This window comes from Strigops habroptila, chromosome 4, assembly GCF_004027225.2.
Source record: "Strigops habroptila isolate Jane chromosome 4, bStrHab1.2.pri, whole genome shotgun sequence".
Taxonomy (NCBI): Eukaryota; Metazoa; Chordata; class Aves; order Psittaciformes; family Psittacidae; genus Strigops; species Strigops habroptila.
Window position 1 is genome coordinate 28,898,885 of NC_046358.1, and position 17,858 is coordinate 28,916,742.

Below are 17,858 nucleotides of genomic sequence, written 5' to 3' on the forward strand. Positions count from 1 at the left end.
CCTACAGAATGGGTAACCTTGACCCCAGTGGTATAGAGCTTGTCAGGTTGCACAAATCGTGCTCAGATAGTAGACACTGTGCTGAATCTGGACTACAAGAAAATTTTGCCTAAGGATTTCATTAGGGCTCCAGAGATGCAGAATCACTTGCATTTTTGCAAACAGTGTCGTCTTTTTTACCTTTCACTGACTATCTGGGGAAGCAGCTGTGGTCTACCTCAGGGGTTCTCATGCTGAAAGGCAACATGTGGAGCTGGGCCAGGCTGGTAAAACTGGACCAGTATACTGCTTCCCTCTAAGCAGCCCTCCTTGAAAAATAGAGGGCTTGAATAAAAATGAACAGAATAGACCTATCATACAGAAATGTCAAAAGAATTCACAACACAGTTTCTGCAGAGGCAGCCATGGTAATCTCTGCCAAAGGACTGACTGGGGAGTTTGTCTTCTCGGACTCTGCATTGGCACGCTGTCTGTCTTAAATCCTTCTTGGAGCTGGATGTGAAACCTTCCTCTGCTTTCAGGTTCTTCCATTTGTTGTACGGACATTGAATTTGAAATGTCCTGGAGCTGAATGGAGGAAGAAAACAAATAGATAAGGTTAATTAAACTTCACTGCTGTTACTGGGAACGAATAGCAAAAAGCAGCTTTTGTCTGGGAGACAGGTACTTTTCTGTGTGGCCTTTCAATGGACTGGAATTTGGGACAGGCTGTAATTTGACCGGGGGGTGAAGGGAATGGTAGCCTGAAAGGAAGAGAAGTTGGCAGGAGTCGGTGTATTTGGTGCTGTCTGCTGCTTTTGTTTTTGTTTTGAAGTTTGCATGGCTGCAGAGTAGCTTTGCTCTGCGTTCATCTGTGCTGGGATGAGAGTCGTGGATAGAGGATGCTTGTTCTCTCTAGCTTTTCCAAGCAATGCTGCATCTTCCATCTAATTACTGTTTTAAAATGGCTTAGAAAGATGTTTCTTCAGGACTGGTGTAGGTGTATCTGCCCAAGGATATTTTGGGGCAATATTCTTTTATCACAGTCACAGAAAACTGTGCTGATGGCTTTTGATGTTCACTGCACCAGTGTCCCCAGTGGCTTTTGCTGGCATGAGTGTATGGGCACAGACCCTGACAGAGGCCACCAGAGGGGAAAAAAAAGTCATCTGAGAACAGCTTGCTGTTTTGCAATACAGTCTTAAGCCACCTCATTCTTGGCAGCATTTTCCAAATGCAGGCAGTGTAGCAGCTCAGGGAGGCTGAGCCTGCCTAATCAATGCCTGTGTCAAGTATCAGGGGAGTTGTTCCACACCTCTGTTATTTTAGCATTGCAGAGATCTAAATTAAAGACAGAGTTGATGGCATTTGCCCATCTCCCCACCCTGAATGATTTACACACAAGTTGTATAAACCAAGAGTGGAAGCCTGGGTGTGAACACCAGTTGCTCTTGAGTTTCTCACTAGCGAACAAGTAGAGCCACTCAAGCAGGTGGGTTAGCCCCTGCTGAAAAGGTGTTTTGCTGGCAGCTCACAGATACTAGCCTCATCATCTGCCTGGAATATGCAGGAGATTATTACCTATCCAGGATGCTATTAGCTATGCATATAATCTAATCTGCATTAGTTTGTTACTTAATAAGCTGTTGCTCATTCTACTGCTTTCATGTTGCTTTTTGGCTGCTATTTTCTGCTTTTTAGTCAGGTTTTTGAAACCTGCCACTGATAATTATTTGTGAACTGATTCCAGTTTGATGGTGCAGTTACCACTCACCCTGGAGACTTTGTGTACTTTTTACCAAATGACCAGAATCTTGAATTGAAGTAAGGTAGATGTTTAACCACACAAATGTGTATGAAACTGAGCAGGCAAGAAAAAGAAATATTTTCTGGTCGTTGTGGTGCTACCTATTAAAAATCTTGAACTAGAGGAAGAAAAATGTTTAAAAGAAAGCTGTTAAAATGCCACTACTCTTTTTGCAGATACAACAGTTTAATGAAACACAAGGCAGAATTGGAAGAGTTGGAAATAGTTTTAAAAACCGAAAGAGATGTTCTGCAACAAGAGAGGAGATCAAATGCAATAGCCGCTGGGGAAAATCAGAAACTGAGGGAGGAACTGGACAGGTAGGGTTCTCTCGCTAAATTCTTATATGTTGATTGCAATGCTGGCAGACAGCAAGGCTTAGCTGATCTGTCAGCAGATGCAGAACTTAATCTTTAAATTTTATGCCTTCATGATTTGTAGACATTTTTAGATTTACCAAACGCTATAAAAGAATGCCACAGTATCATCTTAGAACATTACAATGTTTCACAGTTCAGGACACATTAATGCTCATATTTCATGCATCAAGAAAAAAGTTCTGTGAGTCATCTTTATTTATGCCAAATACAGCTGCCTCTATATCCAAATGCTCTTAAATATGTTGTGCCTCAGAAATCGGTGTTTTGTTTCTTACATACTGAGGAAAGATCGGTTTCATGTTTAATTTATTTTCCTTTCAATTCTTTTGTAGATTTGAAATATTTTATATTACTAGTGCTACTTTCTTAATAAAATTTTGTTATATGCTTAGAATAAAAATGCCTTTAGGAGTTAGTCTTTGGAACTGAACGTTTGATGTAGTAACAGATGCACACTGATGGTATGGTCTTTGGATGTGTGGTACTTTCTATGAAGTGTCCTTCATAAGCCTGTTACTTCTTCGTGTTTAGGGTGAATTTCTTTCACAGCCAACTAAAGGCAGAATATGAAGGGCTACATGCACACACTAAAGAGCTGAAAACTTCCTTGAACAACTCTCAACTGGAGCTGAATCGTTGGCAGGCTCGCTATGATGAGCTGAAAGAACAGCACCAGTCCATGGATATCTCTCTGACCAAGCTGGATAACCACTGTGAGGTGAGTAGCTGTAGGTAGGTATACTGCTGGGTCCCGCTAGAGAGCTAACATTCATTGTGTCAAGTTTCTGGCACATGGTATAAAGTCAAGTTATGGGGTCATAATAAGACCCTCATTTACTTTGAAGTTTGTCGTTGTATCCTATGTTGCTCTGCTATTCTGTTAGCTTGCTTATGGTGCACTTCCAGGGAATCCAGATGCAAAGGAGAGATTAATCTATCTTGTTTAATAGCTGCTGTCCCGTCTAAAAGGAAATCTGGAAGAAGAAAACCATCATCTCCTGAGTCAGATTCAGATGCTGAGCCAGCAGAATCAGATGTTACTGGAGCAAAACATGGAGAACAAGGAGCAGTATCATGAAGAACAGAAACAATACATGTAAGAAACTAAAGATTTGATTTGTGAAACCTAAAAAAGTCATCTAGACAAACATAAAATAAAAATAATTATCAGGAGTAAGACAAGGAGGGGAATGATAGGTCTACTTGATACCTGTCTAGAAAATGAGGTATTTGGGAGGAGATACCATGCAATGGGGAGAAGCAACAAAATGTCTTCGCATTGCCTTACGTCAGAGGGATGTTCAGGAGGTACCTGGACAAGCTCAGCTCTTTTCAAATAATACAGACAAACCCATGCTGAAAACAGAGTTATGAAAGATGGAACTTCTCGAAGGTTTTTGAAGAGCTTGGAAAACAGCTGAGTTACAACAAAAATATAGTCTTATGAGAGTCTTTTTTTATTTAGATTCCTGAAGAATAGCGAATATTCATATTCTAGTTTTTCTCATTTGCATTTAAATAAATACCTCCTTTGATGTTGTTTCTGAATGGTGCAAATGTCAACATATGTTGCTGCAACCCCAAGCACCGGGTGAAATGCTTTAAGTGAGATACCCTGTTTAAACATACTGTACATTTACAAAGAATCCTGTTCTCACTGCAATGATTTTCTCTTATAGGTATGAAGGAAGGAAGGAAAAGTGTTCTTAATCCCAAGAATTTTAGTCTAAGCACTTCAGGGTGATGTGGGAGTTACTGACTGGGTTTTATTTTAGTAGTAGATTATATGGTTGAAATGTTAGAAATTGTTTGCTGAAATTGGCTGAATACAGTTCAAATGTACTGAGAGACTCTAAGCATGTTTATCCAGGTGTCTGACAATTCTGTGTTTGAGGTACATGAGACTTACTACTTGAATGAAAAGAGATTTGCTAATATCCACTGCACAGACTAATAAAATGAGTAAAAAAAAAAAAAAGTGAGATTACATGGCACTCCTGAAAGTGCTTTGACACTGCTCGTAGGAGACCAAAGTAGTGTTAAAAAGATCAAACATTATTTATTTCTCTAGTTATAACAAAGTAGCAGCACAGGAATAAAATACCCAGTTATCATGTGGACAATGAAGTTCAGTTGTCAGTGATCTGGTGGCTTTTGGTCTTCAGCTTTTTTCATTATGATTAATTTCATACAGACAGTTCTGAATGTGCTTTTCCCTCTCACAGAGATAAATTGAATGCCTTAAGGAGACACAAGGAAAAACTTGAAGAGAAGATAATGGATCAGTACAAGTTTTATGATCCTACTCCAAAAAAGTAAGTTCCTTATGGGTTTAATTCTGTTGTTCTTGAGGGTAAGAAGGGTAAAGCAGTCCATTGGAGAGAAAGGACTTAAATTATGTTAAGAAAAACAAAAAAGAGCCAAGCTAATTCCACCCCACATAGTTCTGATTGATAGCCTTAGCAAAGAGAGGCATTCATCTTTAAAGCAGTTTTAATTTCTTTCCTTCTCTGACTGTAGTAGAGCTTTTCACACCATTAATGTCTTACATGTGTCCATATATGTAATTTATATTTGTAGCAGAGGGAACAGTTGCCTTTCTCACACTTCTCATGCTGAAGAAATATTTCTGTAAAATAATTTAGACTTTGGGGAGAGATGGATCTTGAGCTCTGTGAAATTCTTGCTGCATCTTTCAAACCAACTAATGTCAGTAAACAAATAAGAATGTATGTAGGCTTGATGGTGTTAGCCTTGCTTGTAGTGTTTTATGAATCTCATTCACAAAACCTACTTTACCAGGAAAAACCACTGGATTGGAGCCAGAGCCTTAGTCAAACTAATCAAGCCAAAGAAGGAGACTACGAGGGAGCGGTTGAAACCAGCAGCAGAAAGCCCTCAATGGCATTCTGAATCTGCAGAGACTGTAAACTCTCCATCTGCCTCCCAAAAACTGAAACATCAACCAGAGACTCAGGATAATAACTCTCAAGGGTCAAACTCTATGGAAGAGAGAGAGAACCCTGGAGGTTCTTCAAACAAAGGTAAGGAATGCTCAGCCTAAATACATGACCTGAACAGTATTTTTTGAAAATATTTAAGAAAGATTTTAAAAATACTTAATATATAGGATATGTTACTACTCCATCACATTATGTTTGCTGTCCTTTTGTTTTTTTTTTTTTGGTAAACTTAAAGTTTTAGTAAGCAAAAAACCCCTAAACTAAAAAGCAAAATTTTTAGTTTGGTTTGGTTCTTTTACCTTCTACTTCTCCCCTTCAGCTGAATGTATTGCATGTTACTGAGTAAGTTGGTAGAAATGCTTCATTTACTGGGATTTTGCAACAAAACAGCTTAAAGTTGAACCGTGTAATATTATGGTTCATTAGAAACTATTCTTAAATGGGGAATAGCTGGTTTTACAACCACTGCCAGAAGATGGCGCACATGCAAAATAAATAACATCGAAAATGCTAATTTATTGTAATCCAGTTATTTTGGGGGATGATACAGTGTTTTGATTTTGAATCACACTAAGGATTTCTTAATTTAAAATGATGAAATTATTTTTTTAAACACTCAAAGGCAAATATGAGGAAGATGAAATGATTTCTTTTTCTGTTTAGTTAGTTCATACAGTAAATCGGTTCCTAATTATGGGAAATTTAAAAGAAAGCTCCTCAAAGTCTTTATTAAAGGTAATATATATCCCAAACTTTGCTTATTGTATTGAGATCACTTCTGTCAGCTTCTATACGTAGATTGTTGTCCTGCAGGAATACTTTTCAAGAAGCAGTTTTGAAATTAGCCTTAAATAATAATTCTTATCTTCCCACTGGGGAGTGTGGGAGACAGAAGGGAAGTGGCTGAGGAGGGTAAAGCTGTTGTTATAAATTCATGTGTCTGTCTGGCTGAAGTTTTTGTTTTGTTTGGGTTTTATATTTCCTCTTCTTCATTCTAAGTCTTTGAGGTCATTGATTCACTTAAAATAAAAATACAGGTCTCAGATCATTCATGTGATTTCAGGAGATCTTAAATGTTTAACTTGCATCCAAAGTTCAACCTGGGAATTTGGATTTGGGATTCCGCAGAACAAGGCCCTCATGGAGTGCCAGAGATGAGAGAGTCTCTGGGGCTTTGTTCTTTTTGATGTTCTATCAAACATGCTTATGTTGAGATGATGAGTATCAGTATTAAAATCTAGAAGACATCTAGGAAATTTTGAGTATATTATCACCAAGTAACACACACACCTATCTGATTTTACTTCATTTAATAAAAGCATTTTGAGTGATCTACAGTAATTGCTGAATGGACTTTATTATATTTTATGTATGTGTGTTAATCTATGCCTTAATCTGAGTCAGTTTAACTATGATTAATATAATGTGTTAATCAGTCATCCAAATATATGTTAGTCTTTGTTTAGCCTTCTTTGTTTCTACTAGTTGTGTAGTCTTTAATCTGTTTTAAGAAACTTTAAGTTTTACTTACAAGTTTTTTTTAATTTTTTTCTTCTTTTCGGGATACCTGGGTGATAACAATTTAGCTACGCAGCGCAAAAAGATTGCCTTTTTGAGAAGCAAAATCAAGGATAAAGAAAAGTCTCCTAAGTCTCCATCAAATCATCAGTCTCTCTCTAATCGGCTCCGGTTCTGGTCGTCTTCCAGCATCCCATCCTCTCCTAATGAACCTCTTTCTTTCCCGGAATTGGGAGATTTCTAACACATTCTCTTTAGCATTTATCTTCATTTAATTCTGACAAATATTTAAATAAAAAATAAAAAAAATCCCACATCTTAAAAGAACACACACCTTGATAGAAACACTCAGCATGTCTTTACAATACTTTAAATACAAGCACAGGTTAGTGAACATGGACTTAAGTTTTCCCATAGAAGATGAATTGCACACTGTGGATCATATCTTCAATGCAGCATATTTTTAGGGGACCTCATGGCATACAGTTTGCGTATGTATTTTGGCTGTGGTGCATGTTGTAAGTAAGTGAAGTTGCTATGTGCTTTGATACTTTCTTGCAGTCACATACTTGCATCGTGTCCAGTTAAAAGTGTTGAACTGATTTGCTGTTGCTATGCTTTCTACAGTGTTGTAGTCCTACTAAAATACACCTCTAATATATAAGCAGTCTCAAATCCTGGAGATTTTTCGAGTATTCTATGCCACTAAATGTTAAAAATGGCAGTTTAACATCATTGCTTTTAAGTAGTCTGGCTTTGAATATAGAGTGGAAGATACTGGGAAAATTATTCTCTGCAAAGTGTCTTGACGTTTGCATTCAAACCTGCTATTTAGCAAGGTTTTACACTTCCAGCTATGAAAATTCATCCCAAATTGAGCTAAAGTTTCAGTATCTGCTGCTTCAGTTTTGACAGATTTTTACTTTTTTTTTTTTTTTTTTTTTTTTTTTTTTTTTTTTAAGAAGAAAGTAGATTTGTTCTCTTGAGATTGGGGATAACTTTTGTCAGGGATCCATTGCCCATGACCTAATGGCTTCTGAAATGAATGTGTGGTTCCAGACCCAATTCTGTCTTAGAGAAACATATGCAGCACAGGCAATATGCTACGGGGAGCTCAGCAAAGAGACCAAAAGATCTCATCTCCCTTCTCACTCTGAGAATTGGCTCTCTGTAGCACAACAGGGACACTGGCACAGAAACCTGTTGCTGCCTATTTTGGGATTTGTAGAATATATGTTTCCAAGGCAATTAATAATTCTGGCATATACAGAAGGTGTTAAGTGCATTTACAAAGTCAATTAGCAATACAGATTTGCATGCCAAGCTTTAGCCAATAATTGCTACAGGCATGCCATAAACTTAAATTCTGAGAGAAAGTGCCAGCCCTGTGCTATGGAGCCTATGCAAACTATGGCAGAAAACATTGTTTTGAAGTCAGCTTCTAGGAATCATCTAAGATGGCAGTACTTTGGTCCATTTCTCTAACGCAGCTTTGCAGCTGCTCTATGCTTTGAACTAACTGTCTGTCCATTGTCTCTGTGAGTTGCTTATTTTGACCATTGCACTCTGCTGCATTTTCAGCATTTAGTTACTATTAGTTAAGCAAGAACTCCATAAAAACACATAGAAAACTAGAATCTTGCATCTCATTAAGGGTGTTTCCTATAGTAAATTCTTTATATTTTGTTCTGTTTTGTATGCCTTCAAACATTACATTCATATTACAAGAAATTAATTAACCTACCTCATCACTAGGAAACATGTCTTCAGCTTTCTGAGTCTAATATTCTAGCAGGCAGTTTTCACTGTTCTCATGCTAAGATCCCAGAAATTTCACTTAAAAATCATGCACCAGAACCTCACAAGAGCGGCAGAATTTTAACTTTGTGGAGACTGAGCTCTTGCTGCACAGCAAAGATCTAAATCTGAAAGCAATTAGCTTACTGTGGAGATCATGTTAGATAATTTCCAAATCAGCATTATTTCTCTTTGAATAAGAGCGTGACTACTGTCACTCTTTCCATATTCTATTTTGCTACTGAAGTAGGTGCTTATAAAATGTACCTGCAAGGAATAATGTTGTGGGAATTTCACACCTCACTTATCTTTTCTGCATTCATGTCTTTTCTCCTTTTCTTCCTCCTTTCACGGTAATTATTGCATGTATAATATCAACCCTCCCACTGGCACTAAGCAGCCCTTGTCACTCCCACACTTTACAGAGAGCACACGTGACTGAAAAACTGGTGGCAGAAATTTCCTATCCAATACTGAACTGTTTATGGAAAAGCTTGCAAAACTGGTGCCTCTGTTATGCAGTTTCTTTGTGCCTGCTTGTCATGTTTGTATAGGCAAATAAATACAAATCTCCTAATGCTATTTTTCATCAACTTGTATTTATTCACCTCTCTCCCCCTCAGTGATAATGGACCTAAAGCAAAAGAGGAATTCCCATCACGGAAGCAGCAATGATTATGTTGAAATTGCAGCAGACTCTGCGACAAAACACTCTTGTGTGGAGCTGGGTCCCAGGACTTACTCAACCTCAGCTATTCATCTACAAACTTCCACTCCCATCTCCAGGCTCCAGAGCAGACCAAAAGGTGTGCAGTGCAGTGAATTTGATATACCAGCTGTTAGTACAACTCGGGCTACTTAGTAGTTCTTGCTTGGGTGAAACATGGCTTCTAGCGGCATTCAAGTATAAAACCAGAGCATTAGTATCTTCATTCCTACTTTTTCTGCTTAATGGTTTAATTGATCAGATACAGGGTTTCCTCACTCTTGTCATGTCATCAACTTGACAGATCACCTTTGGATGTCAGTTCTCCTGTAGTTCCCTGCCCAGTGGTTCACAGCAGTGTTTATAAGATGGCTGCTTTTCCAGTGTTGGCTCTGTAAAACCCTCTTGATCGCCTTAGTCTTCTACACTGCTAGAATGCATTGGAGACTGACCTGAAGGATTAACCTTCCTGTGTTAATATTGCCTTTTAAGTTTTGTATTCTTTTCAGGCTATAATTCAGAAGATAATCTATGTGAACAGTCCCCTGAGGTGGAGTTTGCAAGCACCAGACAGCACGGTAAGCTTGCAGCATGCACGAACACTCTGAACTTCTACATTAAGACTTGTTTCATTGCATCCACATGAGCTGTGTTGGAGCATTTTAGTTAAATTAGCATGATAGAAGAAGATGTCGTAATGCAACACCATTTGGGGAATGTGGGTCTAAGTACTTCTATTTTTCTATTGAGAAGCTTTTAATGGATTTTTTCCTAAACTAAGTTTTCAAAAACAATGCTCTCGTTGAGATGAGTTGACTTGCCCCAGCAACAGACTTTTAAATGCATGACCTTCAGATTTGTTGCTGATTTTTCTGGACAATGTTCAATTCCTTCCTTAAGGGAGTGACTCAGCAATAAAAAAAAATTACAGGTGGGGGGTGTGGATGCACAGTGAGAACACTGATGCAGAAGAAGCACTGCCTGCTTAGAGATTTAAGGAAAACTTAATTTGAAGGCTGGTTACCAGCTCCTTCCAAAGAAATAACTGAGACAGAGACAGCAACTTATTGTCAAACTTCTTCAGTGTTTACATTACTTTGTTTATAGTTGCTGTAAAAGAAAAACCCAGAACATATTTCTTTGTGCAGAAAGTAAGTGAGAAAAACAAGATGGATCCTGAACAACTTGACTCGAAAAATGAAAATGGTTTCTACTCTGTCCAGACTTTGGCATCCTGTGTATATTACGTTGTTAATGTTTTCAAAGTGACTTAGTTGCACGGGTTCTATTTTCAGAAGGCAGATGGTAGCCAAGTCTTTTAGAGAATCAGAGGAACTTAGGATCTGTTTGTTCAATGCTTGTTTTGTGTTTTTCAGTGTCCAGGCCAAACAGTTTAGAGAGCAGCAGAAACGCTTCCAGCAGTAGTTCACCTCTCAATTTGAAAGGTAAAGCTTTTATAACTGGGTTCTGACAAACAGGAAGTGAAATTCCTTGAAACTGTGTACAAAATGCTGTTTTCCTTCCAATTAAATCTGAAGACTGCTGTTTTGAAATTGTAATTATTATGCAATCTGGATGTGGCTGTCTTGGGAATCAAAACTGCTGGCAAGAAGTATTTTTCTGAGATTGATTCTGGCAAGAGGTAGCTTTTAAGGCAAGCAGTCTAGTTTTTCTTCAGTTTGACTGGCATCGTATTGTGGGAAGTACCATGCTACTCTTAGACTCCTTTTACAACAACAGTCTCTGCTGTTCTCACTCTGCACACAGCTTGTGTATGGAATCGCTGCGCTCTGGAGTTTTGCTGAAATTGGATGTCCTTGAAGGATGCCAGGAGGGCTGATGCTGTGGAAAAATCCACTTCCCGCTTTCCTACTGGCAGGTTTTGGCTCTCAGGTCACACACAGCCAAAACTGGGGAGATCTTCTAGTGGCACAGAGGTTGTAAACAGGCCCCCTTACTATCTGTGTTTTTCCTATTTGGACAAGTAGTTGGGCTGTTTTTAACACAGGGTCTCAAAGTATGTATTGTAAGTCATTTACTAGCCCTGATGTTTCAAAGTTCTGACTGCCTTGAGTTCTGTGGGAGAAGCGAGGTCAAAAATGCCGCCTAGTCTGTGTGGAAATGGCCCTGGATGATAAAGTTCCTACCTCAGTGAGAAATCTGAAATGAAGGAAGAACAGTGCCTTTAACAATATTTATGCTTCTTCTCAGGTTCCTTAGATCATATCCATGGTAGAACTGAGAGCCTCAGTAGTGAAGATACGGTGGCAAGTAGAGAGACACCAGCCTTGCTCCGTGACAACTATCCCTTTCACTCTGCTTCAGCTGTCTTAAGCCCTAGCAGCAGGCATGAATCCTCCTCCCACAGGAATGGTTTGATCTCATATGATATACCTCAGAAGAGTACTCCATCCCAGTCTTACTCAGGCAGACAACGGTCTGCCTCACCTGGGAGTGAGATGGTAACTTTGGAAGAGTTCTTGGAAGAGAGCAACAGACTGTCCCCACCAGGTGTAAGTAAATAGAGCTGGGTGGCCTATCTCAGATATCGAAAAACTGTTCCAAGCTGGTTCAAGGGGGTGAGGGCATAGGGAAACAAGGAAGGACAAGAAGATCTTTGTTCATATGTGTGGAACTTGCAGAGAACTGTGGAAAGTTGCACAATGAATGAAACAAAACAATTAAGGCAAGATTAACCTTCACACAGCTGATTTATTATGCTGTATCAGCTATGGCAACTTAGACAAATAATTCACTTCAAATACTATATATTGGACTGCTGGGTCTTTTTAATATCAAACACTCGGGGTCAAGGTTTCATATTATATTGTCAGTTCTTAGATCCAGGTATTTTTATTTGTGAACTGATAAGTTTTCTGTATAATTTTCAGCTGCTAAATCTGTAATTAGAAATAAAACCTAATGTTGCAATTGAAGTGCAACACACAGTTGTTAAAACCATCTCCTAATCTGAAACTACCATCAGTGCATTTGAGAGAGAATATTTTTCTTGCTACAGGAAGTTCTCGATGCTTTCACCATGCTGCGTGTTTGTGTGCTGACTGGCACTGTGCTGTTGGTTCAATGACTGCAAGAATATGTCGCAAATTGGAGTGCTTTGTCAGATATTAAATGCTTGGTTTCTAGATGGCCTTTGTCTTCTGACATGCTGTACAGTACTGAGGTGGTACAATATCGAGCGTGTTAGTATCTTAAGAACAATTCGTTGATAGTGAAATTGGACACATTTCTGTTTCATGAATGCCTTGGCAACAGTATTGAAATCAACAGAGCTGTACCGTTTTATGGCATAAGTAAATTCTGGTCTTTGTATTTTCAGAGTAATATTTAAATATACCTCCTATTCCTTCATTATCTTAAATACAAATCTTAGCTTGAGAGATGTTTAAAATGAGATTTTTTTTTTCTTTAGTTTTTTTCTTTTTGTTTGCAACTACTTGGCCGTGTCTCTATTTTCATTCTTTCTGTCATCCTTCTTCCTTTTCAGCATCGGTGCAGTTTAAATGAGAGCGAAATTATTTCATTGCACCAGTTTCTGTTAGAAGTTGATGCACTGTATCCCTCTTGCTACTCCCTGTGTCCTTCCCTCCATCAGGAACCTTCAGAGTCACTCAAATCGATCCTCAGTCATTCATGTCCCAACAGCATGAGGCACAGAACAGTCAGGGGAAGTAGGAGATCTACTTCACTGTATATCCCCAGGGTATCCATTGTTCTTGCTGTAAAGACAACAGCTCCCAGCTTATAACAGCTTTTGCTAGCACATTAATACCTATAAAAGCATCCTGTAACTCTTAGCTGTTATTTTAAAGGCTGCCAGCTCACTTGCATTAGTTGCTCATAAAGTATTTCCAGTGCTTGTTCATAAATATGTGTGGTTTTGGAGGACTAGTCATTCCATAATGTTAATGTGCATAACAGCAGTTTAAAGTGAAGTTAAAATTAACCCTAACACTTTAATGTTTAGGTGAGCATAGAAATCTTCCCGCTGCACTATTACCATTGACAGTGTTCACTTCTGGCAAATGAGTTTTGTGACTGGAAGAAACATTTGGAATGCTAGTGAAATGACTATATTAAACTTTAACATACTCCCTAGAGAAGAGTAAAGAAATAAATTCTATGAGCTTGTTTCAGCATGTTTTTTGTGAAGACAGCTTGTCCCTTAACTATTCTGAGCATGCCTCGTACTAGTAGTCTAATAGCAGCTGATCAAACATCACCTTTTCTGGATTGCATGGACCATCCACATGAAATATTCATTGTATATTTTCTTTTACTGCCAGGTTAATTGTCTGACTTGAAATTTGCAAGTTAATTGTGGGCAAGCAATCGTATCTCCATTCGTGTAATGATTTTTTGTACATTTCATTATATTGTACATGCTTAGCTTTTAACATACATAGTATATTGACTAGGAGAGGTGAGGGCAATCAATGGAGAAGTGATGGAACTCTCATAATGCTAGCGTGTCTTCTGTTATATCCTTGAAGTTACATTGGACTGTTGACCAGATGAACTGTATTCTAGAAGGTGACAGACCATCACTGATGCTGAAATCAATGGCTGATGTCATTAATATGATATTGATATTACAGTGACAGTGGCTGGTGTGAAAGGAAGCAAAAGAGCTGCTGCCCAGATTGCAAGTGAAATGAAACTATTAAAATTTATGACAATTAATCTGACAAACAAGGCTGTCATGTTCTAAATGTGATGAGCATGACTCCTTGATTTGGATTTATACCCATTGTAAACATTGATATCTTCTATTCCCCACTTAAAATATAAAATTTAGAGTTGTGTTTGGGTTGAATTAAGTGGGAAGGGAGATTATCAGAACACAAATGTTTGTATGATTCTTTAAATAAGTAAGTGTTGTCATTAATGTGGCATGTGCATGTTTTCTTACACCAGGACACCTCCAGTAACAGAGATGACTTGCTCAGCGATTATTTTAAGAAAGCAAATGAACCTTCAGCTGCTGGGAACCTGCTGGTTCAGCCGTCCAGAAAGGAGAGTGCTAAGATGCCCAGTAGTCTTGTTGCTGCAACTGTGAAGATGACCATCGCCAGTGAAGAAGGAAGAATGGCTAAGCCTGGAAATTACGTGAAGCCAAACCTTAGACAAGTCGAACCTGAGCCTTTAGCAAACTCCCAGGGGTCCCTTAAGCTTTCTCACACACCACAGCACCAGCCTGCCAGTGGTATGCGGCAGATGGCACAGCCTCAGCAGCCTGGAACCACGAGCAAGAGGAGTACATCACTGAGCAGGGCATTTAGCTTAGCATCTGCAGACCTCCTCAGAGCCACTGGCCCGGAGACCTACAGGCAAGAGAGTCCTCAGAAGTCAGCAACAGACCAGCGTGGGGGCAAGGACGCTGTTAGTCAGACAGCTAGAGCTTCAGTGCCAACAAGCTCCCAGGTAACCTTAAGAGAGAGGCCACAGTCTGCCAAGGTGGGAGGTTCCTTGCAAGGTGTTGATTCCCACTGTTGGCAGCTTGATGCGAGGCGCCATTCGCTGGCTCCACCAAAAGATGAGAGGCCACTCTCTTTCCATCAGCTCTCTGCCTCACCCACTGCATCCACCAGCAATCTGCACGTCCAGCAGCAAGAGCGCATGAACTCTGGGCAGCACTACTCACCTGCATCACACACTCCCTCTAAAGTGAAACCCAAGCCAGCCCCTCGTACTGGCGAGGTGGCTGCAGTGGCCCCTGCCAGACTTGTTTCCAGCAGCACTGAGGGAAGTATTTCCCTGGGGCAAAGCCAGGGTGATGCCCTACTCGGCAAGTGCCAGGGTAAGCTGCCAGAAGGCAGTGCTGGAGCTATGGAGGAGCCCATGAGAGGAAGCAGCTCCAACAGCACTCCCGGGTCTCCAGATCCCCAGGGGGATCAACAGACGGTTTGGTATGAGTATGGGTGTGTGTAACCCACGGGTGCTGCTAGAAATATGTGTGTTTGGCATTGCTGACATCCAGGTAGCATTTGTCTAGGCACTGTGCCAGGTCTTAAAAGGCATCACCTGCATGCTGCTCTGAGTGTTCTTCACGTACTGTTTTCTAGTTGGACAACATATGATTAAGAGAAACAAGGAGCAAAACCCCAGGCCTTCTATTGACACTGTCGTGCCTAAAACAAAGTGGAAGTCTGATGTCACAGCAGGCTTAGCACCTGATTCTCACAGGTGTTGAGCATTCCCCACTCCAGAAGCTTAGCAGGGTCTTCTGTCATTGCTGCACTGTGCACCCCTTCTACCTGCATTAAAGAAGAGTTTCACAGGTCATGTGTGTGTGCTGAGCCCAGCCCTGCCATTGATAACTTAACCATACTGAAAAGGTCAAATAAAAGCCAAACTTCTCCCTCCTAAAGACAGAACCACAGATATTTGGCTTATGGAGCTTAAAGATAAAGCTGAAAAGCAAAACTGTGTGGCTTTAGCCATCTGTTTAAAATCTATTCTTCTTGCCACAGCCACATTTTATAGAGGTAATGTGTAGATTTCAAGGGTCGCATCTCAACCTTTCCCACTGGGACTGTGTAAACACAGAGAGGCCAGTCTAATTACCCCACTGCCTTTGCTACAGCTGCAGCTCAGTGGATCCTTGACTCTGCAAGCCAAGTGGTGCTGCCTTTTGAAACTTGTTTTGTACAAACACTGGAACTAATACAGCCTTTCAGGGGAGATGCCATTTCAGTTGTAAAGGTGGCATCTTATGTACAAAAGTGTCTTGTAAGTATGTATATAAGAAGTTCAAGTATTGTATAGGAATGCTATGTAAATTGTTTTATTACATCCTGGTGTGCATGACAGCCCACATCCTAAGCAGTATGTGGGATTTTGTCTCTTAGAAATCCTTGTTTATGTCTGTAAGAGTTTTGCTCAGTATAGAAAGCAAAACAATTTTGTATACATGTGAAAGAAATATACTTCTAAAAATCTATTTATGTGCAGAAAAATTCCTTGTATGTTTCTGTCCAGAGTGTCATCAGCTGCTTATGTATATATGATCAAAAGTGTATCTTTAATTCTATTTCATGTTTAAAGCTGCTTTTCTGGCAATAGACTAAATCCTTTAAAAAGTAATACTTGTTTTGCTGGTTCTGATTTAATCTAGTAAAAGCTAAAACTGATTCATCTGAGGATGTTTTTATCTAGTATGTAGTAATCCCGTTCTGGAAACTACAGAATTGTTTATAATAAAGATTAAAATAAAATAGATGGATGTTGCACTTTTTTTTCTGGTTTTTTTTTTTTTTTTTTTTTGCTTGGGGGAGGCAACACAATTCATGGTTCTGAATGGAAATCTGTCTGCAATAGCTTTGTGTAAGCCTCAGTATTGGTTTGCATCTCTGTGTGGCAGAGTTGTGTTGTGTTTTGTATTGTTGCCACAGAAGGCATCTCAGAAATCTTTGTTTGATTGTAACCTTACTGAAGGCTTTAGAAGGATCATTCATGCAAATTAAATGACTTCCAGATCACTGTAGAGTCAGACTGTTAGATTTTTTTATGCTTCTGTGACCACTTCAGGCAGCACCCAAGCATGTTGTCAATTTTGTCCAAGCTTGCATCTTGTACAGTCAATTTTGTGCTTAACTCTCGGGATGCATTACAGAAGTGAGAAATTACTCATCTTTGAACACGAAGAGAATGGCAAAAGGAACTTTCTGCTTTCTCTGCTATTTTAATTGCAAGCCATAGATGTGCAACAATTTTAAAATTATGTGCTTTACAGCAATATTGGGACATACTGAGTGTTTTTATGAAACTCAAATTCTTCTTCCAGAAATTCCCCCTCAACACTGATTCTTGGCCAGATCACTAAAGGTGGAAGACTGCAGTTTCTCCCTTGTTTCAGTTCTTCCTTGGAGGTGTGTGCTCGATTGCCCTGCAGGCTGGACTGCTGAGGAACGGACCTGCCTGTGTGCTCCCACATGTGCTGCACCAGCAGGTAAGAACCGGGGTGGGTGGGAGAACAAAGCCTGCCCTCAGATAAGCTGCTGCTACTCTTTGCCTTTCTGCGGTGCTCAGAGCGGTCATCGATAGGATAAATGGGTGTTTTTCCATGTGTCAAAGCTAATGCGGGAGAGTAGTCGGCTGCACTTCGGACAGAGTGAGTAATCGGCAAACGCTGCTGCCTGCGTGCTGGCGGAGCTGGGTAGGAGCTGCTGTGAGGCACCGCCTTGGTGAGGCGGCAGGAGCTGGCTTGAGGTGGTTCTGTGAGGGAGCAGTGGAGGGGGCGGCGCCGCCAGGCCATTTCAGGCTTCTTGGTGCTTTCCAAGAAGGAAAGGGGAACTGTGATGAAATAGCAGCTGTTTCGATTTGCACAACTTCAAAGCCTACTGAGATCCGCCCAGGCAGCCGGGCCCAGCCACTGGCAGTGCTGGCAGTGAGCTGGAGGGCTGCTGCGCACCAGGAACATGTTGAGCACCAGGGAGAAAGGACCTGTCTGCAGCAGCCTTAGGCTTCAGCACACTGGCTTGTCCCATCTGTGTGTGTCAAAGGGCTGTAGGATGCTAGTGTTTCCTGATATGGGGGAAAGCATTGCTAATTACGTGTGTTAAACAGTGCTGTGAATGGTTGTGGACATAAAGCTTCAAGTAATATTGTTCAATAATGGAGTGCCTCAGTTTGTACACATGCCTCGTTAATTCTCTAGAGCATGTTCTCTATTGAAGGGCAGGTTT

At 40.1% G+C, this 17,858-nt stretch overlaps 1 protein-coding gene across 3 annotated transcripts in view; it reads left to right on the forward strand.

Moving 5' to 3' along the window:
* Positions 1–16,388, forward strand: part of CCDC88C (coiled-coil domain containing 88C) — a 100,456-nt gene extending 84,068 nt beyond the window's left edge. Inside the window, exons 21-31 of one of the 3 annotated variants that reach the window (XM_030481779.1) lie at positions 1,963–2,106; positions 2,698–2,884; positions 3,117–3,262; positions 4,392–4,481; positions 4,969–5,210; positions 9,068–9,250; positions 9,660–9,728; positions 10,527–10,595; positions 11,362–11,663; positions 12,659–12,874; positions 14,089–16,350. In XM_030481779.1, the coding sequence (XP_030337639.1) occupies positions 1,963–2,106; positions 2,698–2,884; positions 3,117–3,262; positions 4,392–4,481; positions 4,969–5,210; positions 9,068–9,250; positions 9,660–9,728; positions 10,527–10,595; positions 11,362–11,663; positions 12,659–12,874; positions 14,089–15,102 (2,662 nt within the window). In that variant the 3' untranslated portion in view covers positions 15,103–16,350. Of the gene's footprint in view, positions 1–1,962; positions 2,107–2,697; positions 2,885–3,116; positions 3,263–4,391; positions 4,482–4,968; positions 5,211–9,067; positions 9,251–9,659; positions 9,729–10,526; positions 10,596–11,361; positions 11,664–12,658; positions 12,875–14,088 lie in introns of all 3 variants that reach the window. The other 2 variants (XM_030481777.1, XM_030481778.1) reach the window with 2 other exon arrangements.
* The last annotated feature ends 1,470 nt before the right edge of the window (positions 16,389–17,858 follow it).